Consider the following 21,138-nt stretch of genomic DNA (forward strand, 5'->3'; position numbering starts at 1 on the left):
GGGACCTATTCTAAGAAAATAATAAAGCAAAAAGTTGGAGAAGCTCTGTGGAAGACCCAGGATCAGCTGACCCCTGGTCTACTGTGTACAAACTAATAACAGATGAATTGTATTGTCACCAGATTATGTCAACAGTGACTACCAAGTGGGCGAGACCCTAACTTGGAATGAATCGGTCTCAGCAATATTGGATGGATTAATCCATAATGAAACTTTGAATAATGAAGCACAAGCATGGATTGTAATTGCTAATGATACTTATGTTACAGAAAGGGGCGAGCCTCCCTTCTCTCCAGCTCATCTTGAGGCTGCCATTCAGGCAACCAAATTGAGAAATGCTCCGGGTCTGTACCTTTTGGATGCTGAAATTATAAAGTGGGTACACCAGGCGAGTCCCTGGAGTCTTGCTTGAGTTGTATAATGCCAGTCTTAAAGAAGGTGTGTTTCCCCTAGTCTGGAAGACAGCAGTATCGAGGGTGATCCTCAAGGATCTGGAGAGGCCCACGAAGAAGCCACACTCATATCATCCTATCGCCCTTCTCCCAGTATTGGGAAAGTTGTTGGAGAGACTTGCCTTGGGTAGATTGTCAATGTGCTATGATGTTCAGGGCTTGAGTAATCCAGCACAGTACGGCTTTAAAAGGGGCTCCTCGACTGAGGATGCCATAGCAAATGTTGTTACTTGCACTAATGAGTATGATGGGTGATACGTTCTGGGCATATTCATAGACTTTCAGGGGTGTTCGATGCCCTGTGGTGGGGCAGTGTCCTCCATGGCACTAGAGTGTCTCTCTGTCCCAGAAACCTCTACTGTCTGTTGAAAAGCTACTTCCAACAAAGGCAGGTGACAATTAGAATGCCATTTACTGATCACACCAGATTAGTAGAAAGAGCCCGGCAACCCAAAGGTCGCGGGTTCGATTCCCGCCTCGGGCTTGGATCAAAGTACTGCAAAAACCTTGGGAGGTGCAATATGGCCACAGAAGCCGATGCGCCAATAACTACCAAATCAAAAAAAAAAAAAAAAAAAAAATCAAGTAGAAAGAGGCTGTCCACAGGGTTCAGTCCTTGGACCAGCTGTATGGAACTGGGCATTGGATGAATATCTGTTTTTGCACGATGGCGAAGAAACAATAACAGTTGCTTACGCGGATGATCTCGTGGGAGGAAACTCCCACAATTGTAGGAAGGAACTTGAGGAGCAAGTGAATGCTTTCTTGACCTGATTAATAGCTTGGGCCTCATTGCATAAGCTAAATGTCTCTGTGCATAAGTCATCTGCTTTGCTGCTGAGGGAATGCCTTAGCTGGACATGGTCTCCTGTTTGTCACTCTGGGGACTTCTCTCTTTAAGTTGTTCATAATGTGATCTACTTAGGGATGTGCCTTGAGGAGAGACTAACGTGCCTGGCATATGCCGGGTACTTGTGGGAGAGGGTGAAGCAAACATATGCTAGGCTGCAGCTTGTCACCTGCATGGATTGGAGCATAAAGGGAGGAGCCCTCCACCTCCTTTATGATAACATCTTTGTCCCAATCCTGATATATGTGTCTGGAGCTTGGGGAGGGAGAGTTCACAACTCTCATATCTGTTGGATCCTTCTCTCTGCACAGAGGTCTGCTCTTCTTGGCATAACCCGAGCGTGCAGGACTGTATCCACTGATGCACTTTGTGTATTAGCGGGTAAAATACCAGCAGATTAGTTGGTAGAAAAAGCTTTCTTGAGCTATGGCTTGAAGAGGGGATTCCCCGACAGTTGGGTTGGCGGATGAAGCCTTGAATATAACAGCGGAGCGGAGGAGGATAGATGATGAGCTTGAGTTCATATGGCAGAACCAGTGGACCACTTCTAACAAGGGTAGACAGTTGTTTGTCTTTATACCCTCCGTTCATACTGTGATTTGGTGAAGGCCTTAGCTCTCTGTTGTGTCCTGACTGGACATGGTTTGAAGTCAAGGTTGCTTTAGTTGGGACTGGCAACCTCAGACCAATGCTCTTGTGGAGAGCCAAAGGCTGGCCTTCACATCATGCTCGACTGTCCCAATTATACAGATCTCTGAGCAAAGCTGGAGCGAGGGATGCTTGCTCTAACACAGACTGCTCTGGGGGAGTTATGCCTGAGACCTCATTGTTTTGTTCAATTGACTGAGTTTGTCAAAGATGCCTTTAGACGTCAATGATGTTTTTGCTAGATAAGTCGACATATCTCCACATAGTGGGGATGGAAACTCATGGTGGGGGCGGAGACGCTGTCCCCATAGCGAGGCTAAAGGTCATTCCCGTCTTTATTGCCTTGTTTGTTGAGTTGTATAATAAGACTAATAATACTAACCTTGAACAGGTTAAAGATGCACTCACAGCTGAGAACTAGTTGCATATTGGTGAAAACCCAGGTGGCAACTAGGATAAGTGTTAACACAAATGACAAATGCTCATGCCCCTTGGCCCCTAGATACCCAGAGATATCCAGCAGAATCTAATAATATAATTTCTTTTGGCAAGTGGTTTGGGTGACATTTGGATCTGTAATCAGTTTTGGAGAAATCTATGTATATTTCAGAGTAGCAAAGAAACTGAGCCTTGTAAGGCCTAAATTGGAGGAGAGAATTAAGAGGGCTATGGGACAAGTGGAGAAATGGGCTGAGGTCCATAAAATGGAGATATCAATGAAAAAAACTCACATGGTTCTGCTCAAAGGGAAGCTCAGTGAAAGAAGGCCAACTGCAAAAATATTTGGTATGATGATAGCATATGAACCTTGGTCAAGTACCTAGGAGTTAGCATTAGTAGAGGCACATGATGCAAGAAAGCAAGCTTATGGAGCATCAACCAAAAAAAAAAAAACAAAAAAAAACCACACACTTCCACTTTACCCCTCCGTTCATTCAAAATACCTGTCCAGCTGAGCCTTAAATTTATTTAGGCTATGAACTTCCACAACAAGAGATGGAAGTCTGTTCCACCAACCAACTACCCGCTTGCTAAAGGCAAATTTCCGCACATCTATCCTACATCTGTCTTTCCTCAATTTGAATTTATGCCCTCTCAGGTGATTATTCTGAGCAAGAGGAAGAATCCCGTCATCATTGAGCATGCTCAAACCATTCAAGGCTTTATACACCTCTATCAGATCACCTCGCTGGTGCCTAGTCTCCAGACACTGTAATTTGAAAAACTTAAAACTTTCTTCGTAAGAGCAACCCTTTGTTCCATTCACTAATCTTGTTACCCTTCTCTGTACTCGTTCCAGCAGCTCTACATCCTTCTTGAAATGAGGCCTCCAGACCTGTATACAGTACTCAAGGTGTGGCCTGACCATTGCCTAATACAAGAGAATAATCACCTCCCTATCCCTGCTAGAAAAATTCCTGTATATCATTGACAAGACACCATGAGCTACTCTTGCAGCCCATCTGCACTGCTCAGAGAACTTCACGTCTGCCTGCACAACCACCCCCAGGTTCCTTTCATTCTCTACCACTGTCAGTGTAGTACCACAGAGTTGATACGTTGCTCTGGGGTTGCTGTTTCCCATATGTAGTACTTTACATTTGTCAATGTTAAACTTCATTTGCCACCTCTCAGCCCATTTGCTCAACCTTTCCAAATCCAGTTGTAGCAGCATAGTGTTAGTAGTGTCCTTAACAACCCTGACAACCATTGTATCGTCTGCAAACTTGGACATTAAGCTTGATATACCATCATAAATATTATTTATAAATACAGAAAACAATAATGGACCCAACACTGAACCCCGAGGGACTCCACTAATAACATTAGTCCACAATGAGCAGTGTCCATTGATTACCACTCTCTGTCTTCTCCCCCTCAACCACCCCTTTATCCATAGCAGCAATTTGCCTCCAATGTCACACTGCTCCAATTTGTGTAGCAGTCTTCCATGTGCAACAGTATCAAAAGCCTTTCTAAGATCCAAGCATATAATATCAAAGTTATTCCCTGCATCCAGTTCTTTTGTGACTGCATCATAGTATCCAATCAAATTGTTCAGGCAAGACTTTCCCTTAACAAAACCATGCTGTGTCCGAGCTATAACTGAAGTCTTGTCTAGATGATCCTGCAGTGCTTCTTTAACCAGTGCCTCCATTAATTTTCCTGGAGCAGAGGTTAAACTCACAGGTCTATAATTACTTGTCAGCCTTTGATCCTCCTTTGTGAATTGGGGTCACATTTGCACATCTCCAGTTTATGGGTACCTTCCCTGAGTCCAAGGAAGCTCTCATAATTAAGGCTAAGAGTTTGCTTACTTCCTTTGCTGCCACCTTTAATATAACTGGATAGATCCCATCCACCCCAGGTACCTTTGTTGTGTTTATCTTCAACAATTTCTCCTCCACTTTACTCTCAGTTATTACAAGATTATCTAGCTTAATGCCAGAGTTGAATACACCTCTGGCATTCCCCTCGCTGAATAACTCCTCATGTATGAATGTCGGTGGAAAATATTCATTTAGTTTGTTAGTTACCTGAGCAGGATCATCAACAGTTGAACCATCGATATCAAGTGGACCAATCTGATTCATCTCATTCCTTCTAGTGTTTACATAAGTAAATAACTCTTTGCTGTTTTTCTTTGCATCCCTTGCCAAAGATTTCTCATAATCTGCCTTCGCCTGCCTAACCTCCTTTGTAACTTGGTTACAGATCAACTTATGTCTATCATAGGCTTCTGTGTCACGTGTTAATTCATATGTATCCCATGCATTTTTCTTCTCTGCGATATGTCTCATTAGTTCCTCTGACATCCACTTAGGCGTAAACCTTGAACAATATTTCTTAGTTGGTATGTAAAGCCTAGTAACTTCCAAGATAAGTTCTTTGAATGCTTTCCATTTTGAATTTGCTGTTGGTAACATCATCAGTTGGTCCCACTGTATAGAATTTAAATACTGTCTCAGACCATCATAGTCAAGTTTATGTGGATGAAAGGATGTCCTTTTTGTCTCACGTGCAGAAATTAAGAGATAAAGTGAGGGTGATTTATTTAAAAATTAGGAAAGTCACAAGGGTAGAATGGGGAGTGAAAGGCAAATCCTTAGACCTCCTCTATAAATCTATATATTTCTCCCGATTGTGACATATGCATGTGGAGCTTGGGATCATAGAGTGACTAATAGCCACGTTAAAAGAAGTCTTATTTCAGCACAGAGATTTGCCCTTCTGGTGGTGACGCTTTCCTGCAGAACCGTTTCGAATGATGCTCTGCAAGTTATTGCAGGAAAGGAACCAGTGGATCTGATTATACTTAAAAGGACAATGGAATATGCGATTAAGAATAATAAGAAAATAGAACTTATGGGAATAAAATCTTATAGAGAAGAGGGAAAAGAGTATGGAAGACATGATTTGAAAATAGAAAAGAAAAGGTTGCAGCAAGATATAGATTGTATTTGGCAGGAAAGATGGGACGGTTCTGCTAAGGGGCATGTTACCTTTGCCTTCCTGCCTGTAGTGAAAACTATGAAAGAGATTTCATTTTGGTCTGGTCTGTTCCAAACAATGTTAATAACTGCACAGGGGTTAAAGAAAAGACTGGTATAGTTTAGTGTAGAAGAAAATCCAATGTGAATTTGTGGGATGGTAGAGGATACAGAGCATATTTTATGACAGTGTATAAGATATGATATACCAAGGAATATGTTAATTAGGTAGATTGGCTCTGACTCATACACCTGGAGTGACTTGTTTAAGAATAGAGAATGGTTTTTTTTTGGTTTTTTTAGGAGCATTAGCAACTAAGGCCATATTGCTCCGGGAATATGCGGTAGTCATTCCCTGACCTTTCCGCATCCTCCGTATTTGGTTGTGACGGGCTCAAACCCCGGTCTAATCAAGAAGCGTGTGCTACGCACTGCTGCTCATTCCCACCTGGCTAGAGAGGTGCCATAGAGAATGGAATGAAGCTTTTGCTGAGTTTGCATTAGCATTAGTAGAGGCATTTGATGCAAGAGAGCAAGCTTATGCAGCATCAGCCAAAAAAAAAAAAAAAAAAAAAAACCACTTCCACTTCACCCCTCTGTTCGTTCAAAATACCTGTCCAGCTGAGCCTTAAACTTATTTAGGCTATCAACCTCCACCACAAGGGATGGAAGTCTGTTCCACCAACCAACCACCCGCTGGCTAAAGGCAAATTTCCGCATGTCTATCCTACATCTGTCTTTCCTCAATTTGAATTTATGCCCTCTCAGGTGATTTTTCTGAGCTAGAGGAAGAATCCCATCAGCATTGAGCATGCTTAAACCATTCAAGGCTTTATACACCTCTATCAGATCACCTCGCTGGTGCCTAGTCTCCAGACACTGTAATTTGCAAAACTTAAGCCTTTCTTCGTAAGAGCACCCCTTTGTTCCATTCACTAATCTTGTTGCCCTTCTCTGTACTCGTTCCAGCAGCTTTACATCCTTCTTGAAATGAGGCCTCCAGACCTGTATACAGTACTCTAGGTGAGGCCTGACCATCGCCTTATACAATGGAATAATCACCTCCTTATCCCTGCTGGAAAAATTCCTGTATATCATTGCCAATACTCCATGAGCTACTCTTGCAGCCCGTCTGCACTGCTCAGAGAACTTCATATCTGCCTGCACAACCACCCCCAAGTCCCTTTCATTCTCTACCACTGTCAGTTTTGTACCACAGAGTTGATACGTTGCTCTGGGGTTGCTGTTTCCCATGTGTAGTACTTTACATTTGTCAATGTTAAACTTCATTTGCCACCTCTCAGCCCATCTGCTCAACTTTTCCAGATCCTGTTGCAGCAGCATAGTGTCAGTAGTGTCCTTGACAACCCTGCCAACCTTTGTATCGTCTGCAAACTTGGACATTAACCCCGATATACCATCATCAATATCATTTATAAATACAGAAAACAATAATGGACCCAACACTGAGCCCCGAGGGACTCCACTAATAACATCAGTCCACGATGAGCAGTGTCCATTGATTACCACTCTCTGTCTTCTCCCCCTCAACCACCCCTTTATCCATAGCAGCAATTTGCCTCCAATGTCACACTGCTCCAATTTGTGTAGCAGTCTTCCATGTGCAACAGTATCAAAAGCCTTTCTAAGATCCAAGTATATAATATCAAAGTTATTCCCTGCATCCAGTTCTTTTGTGACTGCATCATAGTATCCAATCAAGTTGGTCAGGCAAGACTTCCCCTTAACAAAACCATGCTGTGTCTGAGCTATAACTGAAGTCTTGTCTAAATGATCCTGCAGTGCTTCTTTAACCAGTGCCTCCATTAATTTTCCTGGAACAGAAGTTAAGCTCACAGGTCTATAATTACTTGTGTCAGCCTTTGATCCTCCTTTGTGAATTGGGGTCACATTTACACATTTCCAGTCTATGGGTACCTCCCCTGAGTCCAAGGAAGCTCTCATAATTATGGCTAAGGGTTTGCTTACTTCCTTTGCTGCCTCCTTTAATATAACTGGATAGATCCCATCCACTCCGGGTGCCTTTCTTGTGTTTATCTTCAACAGTTTCTCCTCCACTTTACTCCCAGTTATTTTAAGATTCTGTAGCTTACTGCTAGAGTTGCTAGAGAAGTAAACAGGATTAAACAATTGTAAAAGTTTGTATATATGTAAATAGTGTTTTTATGGAGTTGAGATTTAGTTGGAATTTCTTGATCATATAGTTTATAGTTGTATAAAAAGGAAATGTTGAAAAAAAAAAAGTATAAAATATAAAATACAAAAATATATTGATTAATTTTATTGTTTAGGGTTTTATATTGATTTTAGAGTTTATAGTTGTATAAAAGAAAATGTTGTAAAAAGTATAAAATACAAAAATATATTGATGAATTTAATGTTTAGAGTTTTAACTTGGCTGGAACAAGAATCACAATTTATAGAAGTTTGCCTTTGAAGTGTAAAGTTTAATTGAGCTCTAGATAGTCGATATCTGCCTATTTGGGGAAGGGGGCGGTAACATATCCTCAATGTTTGATTTATCATATGGAGGATATGATTAAGGATCAAGAGATTAAAATTGATAGGATAGAGGAATAAAGCGCGGATGAGCTTATTGCTCGGGAAGTGCAGGTACAAGTAGGTGTTAGGACAGTGATGATGATGATGATGATGTAAGGCCTATATGTAAGTTTTGGAACACTTTAGAACATAATTCTTCCACCTTGTAATAGAACTGCATTCCAAGGTGACTCTAGAGAGGCATGGAAAAGGACTAGACTGCTAAAATCCAGATGCCACAAAGGAAGCAGTTCTTGGTGTGACTTCTGGTCAGTTGATTGTTGGATGATTTCTGTACAGATTTTCCCTTTTTTGATGTTTACATCATTTCCCGTACCGGTGACTAAGTACACATTTGGTCTTGGCAGAATGGTTCAGTTGTAATGTATACCTTTGAAGCTGCAACAAAGGTTTGTGGGCTGCTGCATAAAGACTGCTCTATTGAAGTGCAGAATGCACTCTGTGATGTATAGGATCTAGCCAAGGCACTGTCTTACAGAATTGTATTTGAGGTATTCTCACACAACCACATGAAAAGCACCATCTCTCTCTCTTTCTCTCTCTCTCGAAGATTAAATTAGCAGAAACTTTACAAAGTTGTAGCACATGCCAGTTAATTAGCATGCACAGGTAAATTATTGCATTCATAATCTTCCATAAAAAAAGTGACCATAGCTTTCTGATATGAAATCATCCAAAATGCATTTATTTTTGGGTTTTCATGCCTGTGAAGACTCATGTTGCCCCAATTGACCTTTATATTAAAAAAAAAAAAAATGGATATGTCACCGAAAACAAACAGTGCTGTCATACCACTTCCATTTTCTTCTGCTTTCCGTTGAAAGGCAGGCCAAAACATTTATTGCTTATGTTTGTTGTTTTAATGCCTATACTAACAGCAACTTATAAGCTTTCAAAAGCACTTCTTTAGAAGATACCAGACTGTTATTTGAGATATATATTCGACTTACAACTACATCTATAGGTGAACTTTTGCAGGCTTTGTAAAAGTTCACATATAGATTTTTCTGTGTTGCACTGTTTCACTATTGATGCAGGAGTGACCTGAACTTTGTTCTTGCAGATACAGCCTTTGCTTTCAAACTGTTTACACCAATTGCAAATTGACTTATATTGTGGCGTGCATATTACAGTGTGTACAGAAGTCACAGAACTTATCTTCGCAGACTGGGTGATACAAACTATTTTTCTAGGGCAAAGCCATTTTAAAAACAAGTTTACCCTCATAGAAATTACTTTTCTGGTGGGAATGTTAATTAAAAATGGATTTTAAGTTAATCATTTGGTATTTCAGGATTTACTGTCATATTTTTTAGTGTTTCATAACCATTGAAAAGATTTATTCTATACCAATAGGACTATTACCTAACACCTATGGCAATTTTGAAATCTTTAACAATGCAAACTAAAATACAATTTATATGCACATTTTCTAAGTTTCATTTGAACAAACCTTAATTGCAATCAAGCTTGAAATCTTTCTAGATTGTAAGTTCTTTTGAATATAAATATGTTAGCTTTAGCAAAGGCACATGATGCAAGAAAGCAAGCTTATATAGCATCAGCCAAAAAAAAAAAAAAAAAAAACCTTATTCACCCATGTTCATCATAACAAGTAGAAATTTATATGATTAAAACTGTAGGAGAAATTATATTCATAAAGCGATCTGCTTCTGTATCTTGGCTTTGGTATGTCTTTGTAAAATGCATGTATTAGATATATATTGTTTTAATGTTTAAAATGGTTTTAATTTATTTTTATTTTTACTTAAAAATGAAAACAATGACAAATAAAAATGGTAGATTATTGCATTGTTTTGTTAAGACATTTTCCTGCTTAATTATATATATTATAAAATATTATTATATTCCATTTATTTGCTATTTTACATTTTATTATATTTACATTTATTATATTACATTTATTTATAATTATATATATATATTATAAAATATTATTATATTCTATTTATTTACTATTTTACATTTAAAGATTTCTTTGCATTTATATCATTTTTAGAACTTTAATTTAACAGCAAATGAGCTGGGAAATTATGGTGAACTGACAGTTATACCCCTACCAATGAGTGTTCGTGCACGACAAGCAATCTTAGCTATTGTGTCATATTATAAAAATCCATGCCTCAAATTTGAACTGATGGGATGTGAAGACACTGGTAAAGAAGTACTTTTGGGCTATGATAATGGATTTCCTATTTGTGTAGGTAAGCAAGATGTGTTATTTGTTACTATTATTATTGTTGTTAAATTTATTATTATGTCATCCGTTAATTGGGAATTACATCAGGTTTAACACTTTAAATTGTGCTGATACTTAGACTGTGATAGGACTTCTTTTTTATTATTATTTATGTATTTCATGCTATCAGATTATGTTTGAAATAAGTATCAGTGAATCGTTGGTTATTATTTTTAAAATTATATTACACCTTGGCCCTGCTGTGGCATAATTGATTCTTGTAACACACTTGCTATCTCCATATCTGTTTTATAAAAACCAAAAATCTATAATATCAAATTTAGTTAGCTTTTGACACTGTTCTACATTGAAAGACTGCTGTACAAAGTCTGTTTTTAGTGCTGGGCTCTTACTGTTTTCAATATTTATAAATGATACTCATGAAGGAATATCAAGCTTATTTTCTATGTTTGCAGTTGATACAACTGCAAAGGTAGTGTGGTTAATGAGAGGAATCAAGGCATACTACTGCAACAAGACCCAGAAAATTAGGCAGATGGGATTGAGAAGTGGCAATTAAAGTTTAAGATTGATAAATATAAGGTACTGCATATAGGTAGCAGTAATCCCAAAATTACATAATGGTTGGGCAGTATCACACTCAAGGTGACAAAGAAGGAAACAGACCTAGGAGTAATTATAGTCTGACACTTCGACATTGACATTTCATTCTTCCCTAGTGCAAACAGGGTTGTGGTACAGCTCATGGGAACCTGTCAATGACACTGGTAAAGAAGTACTTTTGGTCTATGATAATGCATTTCCTATTTGTGTACGTAAGCAAGATGTGTTAGTGAGTGGGTGCGAGAGAACACATGAACAGGCAAAGTTTTACGGCTCCAGCAAATAAAGAAGTTTTTGCTTTTTTATTGACTTAAATTGGCACACTAATTTATTTTTTAGAGTTGCTTTATATTCCTAGTAACAATACTTTAGTTTAAATTGGAGTTAGATAGAGATTTTTGTAGGTTATTACTTAGTATCGGTAAGGGTATCAAATCCACGTGTGGATAGGTTTTGCAGCTACCGCGAATGCAAAGTTTTTAATTATACTTAGCCACTTTATTGACTTAATTGTTAGATTAAATTATTTTCTATAAGTAGCTTATAGAGAGAGAGAAGTAAAAAGGAATCACCAAGAAAGGGAAGAATGATGATATCCAGCTCAGGACCCTGGGTGTGCCAAGCCCATAACTCACCAGATGTGAGCCCCTGGGTGAGTTGACATAAGGAAGAGATAAAAAGTTCATCCTTCTTTTTTTTTTAGTAAAATGGCAAGAAATTTTTACTGTGTTATGAAATTAGCTAAGATAAAAGCCAACTTCTTATGTTAGAAGGGAACTGAGAATGATTAACTTCCGAATATGTGTATATTGTACTTCTTCCTCCTTGTTTATAATGGATTTCAAAGTAAGACAAAACAGGATAGAATCATCCTGATGATTTCTTGCCATTAATTTCTTCCTCCAGCAATAAAAACTGACTTTGTAATCTACACAGATATCCAACCTTTTAATTCAAGCAGCAAGTTTACAAACTTTATATATTAATTTCAACAAATTAATATTAAAAAATATGCCTAAACATAAAATATTCTTAAAGCATCAAAAATATTATTGTTTTAAATCTTAATAGGAAATCTAACATTGAAATTGAATTCTGTCATCTAAGTTGGCAGAGGAAGATGCATATTTACAGGGCCGTGCCAAGCCATTTTAGTACCTGAGGCAAGAATGAAAAATTGCACCCTATTGTTAATCATGGCAGTGCTGGCAATTATTTAATCTTTCTTTTGATGCCCCTTTCAGTTTTTAATCTGAGGCAAGAGCCTCATCCTCAGCATGGCTCTGCATATTTAGTAATTTTTGTACTACAAACCCAGATTCATTTAAATACATTTGAATCTAAGAGAAGCAGCTATTAGAATTGTGTATTTCTCTTCAGTTTGACTGTGATTTCAGTGGAATGCCTGTTTCTAATGTAACAGTTTCTACTTCTAACACAGTAGTATCCTTTTGGAAATATTTAGAATCCAGCTTCCAGTATCAGTATCATCATCAACTTGGACAGGATTTGAAATGACTACCATCAAACATTTTATACTATGAAATTCCGAATTTTTTTTTTCAGTCATCAGAGAATTTAGACATTCAAATTATTTCAAATAATACATTCTTCCCCTCCCAACATTTCTACAGAGAAAATGAGAGAGCAATGCTGACCCACTCAATTATCAGTTGTTCTCATAATTTCAATGATATTTTTATTTTTCCTCTGACATGCAGCATGAGGGCCTTTCACATGCTGACAGATGTGAAAAAGAGTAGTTTGTCCTTTGAATTGAGTGTTTTTTTTTTTTTATTTTACAGCCAGATACCATTGCAATTTAAACTAATTTAATAAAGGGGCATATACTGTACTTCTCTTCACCATACCTTGATTTACAAAAAAACACAAACTTTTAACTATTATTAGCATTTAGCATTAGTAGAGGCATACGATGCAAGAAAGCAAGCTTATGCAGCATCAGCCAAAAAAAAAAATACCCTCCCACTCCACCCCTCCATTCATTCCAAATGCCTGTCCAGCTCAGCCTTAAATTTATTTAGACTATTATTAGCTTCCACAACAAAAGATGGAAGCCTGTTCCACCAATCAACTACCCGCTGGCTAAAGGCAAATTTCTGCACATCTATTCTACAACTATCTTTCCTCAATTTGAAACTGTGACCCCTCAGGTTCTTAGTCCGAGCAAGAGGAAGAATCCCATCAGCATTCAGCTTGTTCAAACAATTCAAGGCCTTATGCACCTCAATCAGATCACCTCACAGGTGCCTACTTTCCAGGTGCTGCAATTTGCAGAACTTAAGCCTTTCTTGGTAAGAGCACCCCTTTGTTCCCCTCACTAATCTTGTTGCCCTTCCTTGTATTCATTCTAGCAACTCTACATCCTTCCTAAAATGAGGCCTCCAATGTGCATCTAATCAACGTTAATATTTTTTTATATAACAGTTGTGGTGCAATAATGAAAAAATACTTTTTTCAAAAGCCTTAAAAAGATAAGCAGAGGCCTATATAAACATCTCACAGGCAATATGAAGGTGGACCATGTACACGTTGTCTATAAGCTACAAGCTATACACTCATGAGCTATATCGTTACATGTAATGCTAACAATATGGCATGTGTATCAGAGATGTATCTTTGGGAATTTTGGAACTTGATGACTATTCTAAAAAAGTGGTATGAAGTGCCCCCAACTATATAAAGTTAGATATATGTAACACAGATTCACATTCCTGATGTCATAAGACAGCCAGCTGTAATCTAAATATCAGCTCTGTCGGTATCTGATGGAAGCTTACAAAATGAAGTTGGAGAGAATGTTGATTCTTTCCAATCTCATTGGTAGAAGAGAATGAATCAACAGAAAAATGAGAAAAAAAACAAACATGCTTAAAACTAACACAAAATCCTATTGGTAGAATGTATCTGATGAATACAATTAAATTCCATTCCTCAGTCATCAGTTGCAGCATACCAATAAAGTGGTACAGAATTTGTTTGAACATAAAAATCAACCAATTTTGCTTTCACCTTCACTTGTGCTCATGATCAAGAATATGATTTATAGCATGTAGTATATCAGTAGAACACTCCTGCATCATCTCTAAAATGATATGTTTGCAACAGTGACTAGTAGTCACTGTACCCAATTTCTGTGAGCCACTTTAAACTTCCATATTTCACTGTATTGTTGCTGTTTGTAAAATCAACATTACAGTGCCAAGTAAGTTTTGTATGCTGCCATTACATTTTATTTTTAATATAAGACATATTTTTTTTAAAAATAAAGTGGAATGCATGAAATAAATATTAATTAATATAAATATAAGCACTCATATAAGCATATTTATCAAAAAAGTGTCGATCAGTTTCTACTCTTCACTGTGCTAGTTAACTCCATCATGATGACTAGTAAAAAGTGACTTATGGTGACCAGTAGTTAACACTAAAAATTAACCAACTACAATTTTTAACACTAAAAATTTCTCTCTCTCAAACTGGAGTCTCTTTTTAAGCTTCTATAAATGGTTTTGGATTTTAATTGAATGTAAGCCCATCTAGTTTCCCCCCCAAACTATAACGGAGTAGAGATACTATATATTTCAAAAAACCAAATTTAGTGAAGTAAGTGAAGAAAAATCAAATTAAGTGAACTGTAGCTGTTTGCTGTTTTTTAATAAAAAATTAGAAACAAAAATCTCTTATTTTTGGTACTTTCTCTTTCAGATAAGGAACCTCCTAAATTTATTAACTGTCCCACAAAACCTATTATTGTGGCAAAGTCACCTACAGGTATACAGCCTGTTAATTTTACATTACCTGAAGCTGTTGATAATTCAGGACGTATTGCTCGTTTTGAGGTTAGGCCTTTAGGTTTCAAACTTCCAGTAATGGTGTTTGAGGATACTACAGTTGAATATTTTGCTTTTGATTCAGATGGAAATGTTGCTGTTTGTAAAATCAACATTACAGTGCCAGGTAAGTTTTGTACACTGCCATTGCATTTTATATTTAATATAAGATATATTTTTTTAAAATAAAGTGAAATGCACAAAATAAATATTAATTAAAATAAATATAATCACTCATATAAGCATATTTATCAAAAAAGTGGTAATCACTAATTACCAGAGAACATGAGATGCAACCATAAATTAATGAGACAAATTTTATTATGGAACGTCTACAGAGTGAATGGGTATCTCTTCTGCAGCAACATTTTTCTGCATGACCTAATGTGTTAGAAATACAATCAAACCTAGTTATAACAAATTAAAATGGTGTTCAGTGAAACCTCATTTATGAAAAATCCATAAATTTGTTATGAAAGCAACTTCAGGACAGATGAGTTTCATTTCCAATTAACAAAACAGTTTTACACTACAGATTCTTTGACAGTTTCGAATTCAGAAGTGCATACTCTGTTACGTATCTTCTGTAACATCATAATCAAAACCAGCCAGTTGCAGTTTGCTTTGGTCTAGTTACTGAATCTTTGAAGTAGTGTTCAATGGTGGTCAAAAAAAAAACTTAATTTCACTGCAGTTAATATAGAGAGAGAACATGGTGTGCTATACAGTTGTACGACATCTGCAAAACTTCCTTTTTGTTTTGCCATTCACTAAATATGCATTGTCACCCATATCTGTTTATTACTGCAATATGCAATAGGAAGCAAACTCAAATCTAGTCCCATAAAACAATGAGGCTTTGCAGATTTACATATGACTTCCTTTTGTCACTTCAATTCTTATAAATAAAAAAAGAAGAACTGTAATATATTGTTTTCTTGCTTTATCTGCTCCACACTTATCACTTCAAACACACATATGTGACAGCTTCTAATAAAAAATCCTATTTTGTCAGTTGTTATAAATGTCCAATAAAGAAGGATTGCAATACAGTCATAGTTTTAATGGTTCACTAATAATAAGATTAATACAACTTTAACAAGTTGTGCTAAACTTTTTGATGATAAAATTCTAGTAGTTCCTGGTTCAAAGGTTTCATCTCCTATGGTAGTGGCTCCCAAAATATTGAGATATGCAGACCCCTATATATATATATAAACTCGTATCACTTGATACCCTTTCTGAATGTTTCACGGACCCCAGTTTGGGAAATGCGGTTACCTTGAGATCAACCTTTGCTTATACAATTAGTTGTTGTTATTTGGTTTTTAGGAGCAGTTTGTTTGTTGTTTGGTTTTTTTTTTAGGAGCATTAGCAACTAAGGCCATATTGCTCCAATATACAATTAGTCTATTCACTAATATGTTTGGCATCTGGCTGCAGAATCTGGATGGAAAGAGTGAGAGAGACAGATTAAACTGTGTTTTAATTACTGTGGATTAGAAACTAGGCAGAATACCATGTTCTTCTGCAACATCAGCTTTTTTTCTGACTATTACATTTCACGATTATTTCTGTTCTTTCAATCAAAATTAAAACTTTGTTTTTAGATACATTTAAAATACTTGCAAGAACCACATTGCACAAGAAATTACAGAAAATTAGGCTGTGATTTCAATCTGGGCATTTAGTATTGTATAAAGTTTTTGATTGTCAAAGAACAGAAAGAACACCATCAATTTTTTATACTGTATTTTTTGAAAAAATTACTCTCTTTCTTGTAAAAAAAAAAAAATATATATATATACAATAGTTGAAAGTTTTTCTATGGGCGGGTCAAGATCATTTGCTGGTTATTCTGCAATATATTCATGCCACAAGTCCACTTCTTCACATAAGCAATCTGTTCATCTAAAAGAAGCACTACTTATATAAGCAGTCAGTACCACAAATTATGTGGGAAAAGTACAGGTAGTTTTCAACTTTATGAGTTAATTCGTTTATAGCGCGCACTCATTTAAAGCAAAAACTCGTAAAGCGGAAATTAAATCCCATATAATGTTAAAAATAGCAGCTACGTTCTCAACAATGAAATTAGTTAGCTAATTAGTTTGTTTAAACAATGACTGATTTATCTAAAGAAATTAAAACCTAGCCTGTGAAATCAAGCAAATTATAATAATAAAGAAATTATTTGTGACTTACAAATGTTAAAGAATGTTTATTCTCATCATCATCGGCTAAATGCACACTTGTTGATCACTCATTATTGGCTCGGCACTCGGTTTGTTGCACAAAGAGTCATCTTCTCCAATACAAAGATAAATTTAGATAAATTTAATAGAAATCCATCTGAAGGCACTTAAAGGGTGAACCCTCATATCAGTTTGCACATAGTCTTAATGATGTGCATTGCTTCAAGTACAACATTCCTTCTCTATAGAATTCCTTTGGATACTAATGAAACCAATTATAGAGAGCTTGTGTGAATCATATGGAATTTTCTTCAGTTGCCAATGTCAGTCCTGTGATATTGCTTGAAAGTCACTAATTTAGAATTAATGGTGGTTGTTATTTGTACCTTCTAGATTATGTCCTTAGTCTTGTAAATGCTGCTTTTTTTTCTCTTTATGTTATTGTTCTCTTTGTGTAAACTGAGGAGGCCTGAGATGGTAGGTGATATTACCTACATTACTCCACTGTGTCCCAACAAATACTGCTCAGTGTGCAGTGAAACACTGCTTTTCATCATAAGGATATCTTTTCCACTATCAAAAAGTTTCTCTAATTTCATTGTCTCTCCTATGTGGGCACTATCAAGAAAAATAAGAGGCATTAGCATTAGTAGAGGCATATGATGCAAGAAAGCAAGCTTATTCAGCATCAGCCAAAAAAAAAAAAAACACACCACTCCCATTTCACCCCTCCGTTCGTTCGAAATACCTGTCCAGTTGAGCCTTAAATTTGTTTAGGCTATCAACTTCAACAACAAGTGACGGAAGTCGGTTCCACCAACCAACCACCCGCTGGCCAAAGGCAAATTTCCGCACATCTATCCGACATCCGTCCTTCCTCAATTTGAATTTATGCCCTCTGAGGTGATTATTTTGAGCAAGATGAAGAATCCCATTGGCATTGAGCATGCTCAAACCATTCAAAGCCTTATACACCTCTATCAGATCACCTCGCCGGTGCCTAGTCTCCAGACTCTGTAATTTGCAAAACTTAAGCCTTTCTTCGTAAGAGCAACCCTTTGTTCCATTCACTAATCTTGTTGCCCTTCTCTGTACCCGTTCCAGCAGCTCTACATCCTTCTTGAAATGAGGCCTCCACACCTGTATACAGTACTCAAGATGTGGCCTAACCATTGCCTTATACAAGGGAATAATCACCTCCTTATCCCTGCTAGAAAAATTCCTGTATATCATTGACAAGACACCATGAGCTACTCTTGCAGCTCGTCTGCACTGTTCAGAGAACTTCATATCTGCCTGCACAATTACCCCCAGGTCCTTTTCATTCTCCACCACTGTCAGTGTAGTACCGCAGAGTTGATATGTTGCTCTGGGGTTACTGTTTCCCATATGTAGTACTTTACATTTGTCAATGTTAAACTTCATTTGCCACCTCTCAGCCCATCTGTTCAACCTTTCCAGATCCTGTTGCAGCAGCATAGCGTCAGTAATGTCCTTAACAACCCTGCCAACCTTTGTATCATCTGCAAACTTGGACATTAAACTTGATATCCCATCATCAATATCATTCATAAACACCGAAAACAACAACGGACCCAACACTGAACCCTGAGGATATAATTTTTGATTGAGGATTAAATGTCGGGTATAATTTTTGGTCATAAATATTAGATCACCTAACTCCAATCAATTGCCAAAATAAGCCAGAATGTTATTCTAATTTCTAGTGTACATGACTAGAGAACTCATTGAAATAATAAAAGTCAGAGTTCATCAAAATTATAAAGGGTGGGAGTCAGCACAGTTGGGAGTGGACAAGTTGTGGGCCAATTATGAAATTAGCCAGAATACTGTACTCAGGTTCATTGTGATTTTTATTCCTTAATGAATTTAGAATGCATCAGTTCACATAAGTGATATTTTTAGTAACAATACATATGAAAATGGGTAATTTGCAAGGAAAGCTATTCAAAATAAAAATAAAAATGACAGTTACCATTAGCGTTAGTAGATGCATTTAATGCAAAGAAGCAAGCTTATTTAGCATCAGCCAAAAAAAAAAAAAAACCTCTTCCTGTTTCACCCATCCATTCACCCAAAAGTTTGTCTAGTTCACCCTTGAATTTATTTAAGCTGTCAACTTCCACAACGACAGATGGAAGTTTGTTCCAGCAATCAACCATCTGCTGGCTAAAGGCAAATTTCCACACATCTATTCTACAAGTCTTTCCTCAGTTTGAATTTATGCCCCCTTGGTGCAGAATCTGAGCAAGAGAAAGAATCCCATCAGCATTAAGCTTGTTCAAACCATTCAATGCCTTATACACCTCAATCAGACCACCTCGCAGATTCCTAGTCTCCAGATGCTGCAATTTGCAGAAGTTAAGCCTATCTTCATAATAGCAACCCATTGTTCCATTCACTAATCTTGCCTTTCTCTGTATTCTTTTTAGTAGCTCAACATCTTTCCTAAAATCAGGGCCCTCCAAAACTGTATGCAGTGCTCAAGGCATGGTCTGACCATTGCCTTGTACATGGAGATAATCACCTCCTTATCCCCGCTAGCAAAATTTCTATATATCATTGACTGAGCTACTCGTGAGCTCAGTCAATGATATATAGAGCTACTCTTGCAGACTGTCTGCACTGTTCAGAAAACTTCATATTTGACTGCATATGCCTTACCCCTAGGACTTTTTCTTTCTCTACTACTCTGAGTGTAGTAGCGCACAGTTGGTACGTTTCTCTGGGGTTACTGCTACCCATATGCAGTACTTTGCATTTGTCAATGTTAAACTTCAGTTGCCACCTCTCAGACAGCGTCAGGAGATGTTGTCAGCAGACAGTGTCAGCTGGATAGGTACGTCAAACATGCTCACTGTTTGATTGCAACTTTTGTCATAGGTTGTTTGAGAATGGAATCAAATAAGCAATTCATTTTATTATTATATTTTTTTTTTGGCCGGTGTAACAAGAAACAGTAGTGTTGTGACCCCACGTGCCACTAGTAGGCAAAATAAAATTTATTGCCTTAAGTTTTGAATACTGATGAACATTAACCAATCAGAAATCAATATCAAAAAAAATTTGGCTCCCTTCTGAACTGCTGCCTGTAGGCACCTAAATTGCCTACCCACTTATGCCATGTGTGGCACTTTCAAGTGTCTGCAAGTTCAAGATTAATGCAGAATCCACTAATGTGGATTAGTGGATTCTTCATTAATCAAAGACATTCAACTCTCAGTCAAATTTATTATTATGTAGATAATAATATATCATGTGCTTTTTACTATGTATAGCTAATAAACGTTGCTTAACTATTTCAGATGATACACCTCCTTCCCTGTCATGCCCAAAATCATATGTTGTTGAATTAGTTGAAAATCAAGAAAGCTACCAAATAAACTTTGAAGAAGTAAGAAGATTAATTAATGCTACTGACAAATCAGGAGACGTGACAGTCACTATTTCACCGCAAACTGCCTTTATACCAAAAGGTGGATATCGAAATGTTACTGTGGCTGCCACTGATAAATTTGGTAATATTGCACTTTGCCACTTTCAAGTCTCTGTACAAGCTGCTGCTTGTGTTGCCTGGTCATTATCTCCTCCAGCCAATGGTATCGTGAACTGCCAGCCTGGATTTGGTAGTAGCAAGACTGGTTTTACCTGCATTTCAACTTGTAACCAAGGTTTTAAATTCACAGACAGAGAGGAGGAAAAAACATATACATGTGCTGAAGGACAATCATGGATTCCAAGTAGTATTATACCCGACTGTGTTTCAGAAGGTAAGAAATTTTGTTTTCTTTGATCATTATTTTCGATAATGAAGTGAATGACAATACGTGAATAAGAATATTAAGAATTCATCAGAAGAATCCTAAGGAATTGGTAGTTTTATTAATTTAAAAAAAAATACAACAAAAAAAAGACAAATATTATGTCTACAGATGTTTTGTCTGTAGACCCATTTTTCATATACAGGAATTCCTCATTGTTCATCTTTCTGTTGTATTTCATTTTGTTAATTTATTGCTACTTGTTGCTAATGTGTACTGGTCCACAATAGCTCACATTAGGTTATAATGCTGTAAAATAAGTTTCCTTGTGTATTTATTGAAAATATCCCAAAATTTCTTATAAATTTAATTACATCATAATGTTACTTTTGATTATTTAAATATTTTCAAGAATAATTTAAAAAAGCTAAAAATATATCTTCAGATGTTTTAATATGC

The 21,138-nt window shown here is 36.9% G+C and overlaps 1 protein-coding gene across 1 annotated transcript in view; it reads left to right on the plus strand.

The window, feature by feature from the left end:
• Positions 1–21,138, plus strand: part of LOC150088154 (uncharacterized) — a 611,850-nt gene that overhangs the window by 319,436 nt on the left and 271,276 nt on the right. The window contains exons 27-29 of the mRNA XM_090369355.1: positions 10,045–10,249; positions 14,578–14,829; positions 20,224–20,688. Coding sequence (XP_090225481.1) covers positions 10,045–10,249; positions 14,578–14,829; positions 20,224–20,688 — 922 coding nt within the window. The remainder of the gene's footprint in view (positions 1–10,044; positions 10,250–14,577; positions 14,830–20,223; positions 20,689–21,138) is intronic.

Source organism: Mastigoproctus giganteus, chromosome 3 (assembly GCF_048544385.1).
Source record: "Mastigoproctus giganteus isolate SK-2022 chromosome 3, ASM4854438v1, whole genome shotgun sequence".
NCBI classification, from domain to species: Eukaryota; Metazoa; Arthropoda; class Arachnida; order Uropygi; family Thelyphonidae; genus Mastigoproctus; species Mastigoproctus giganteus.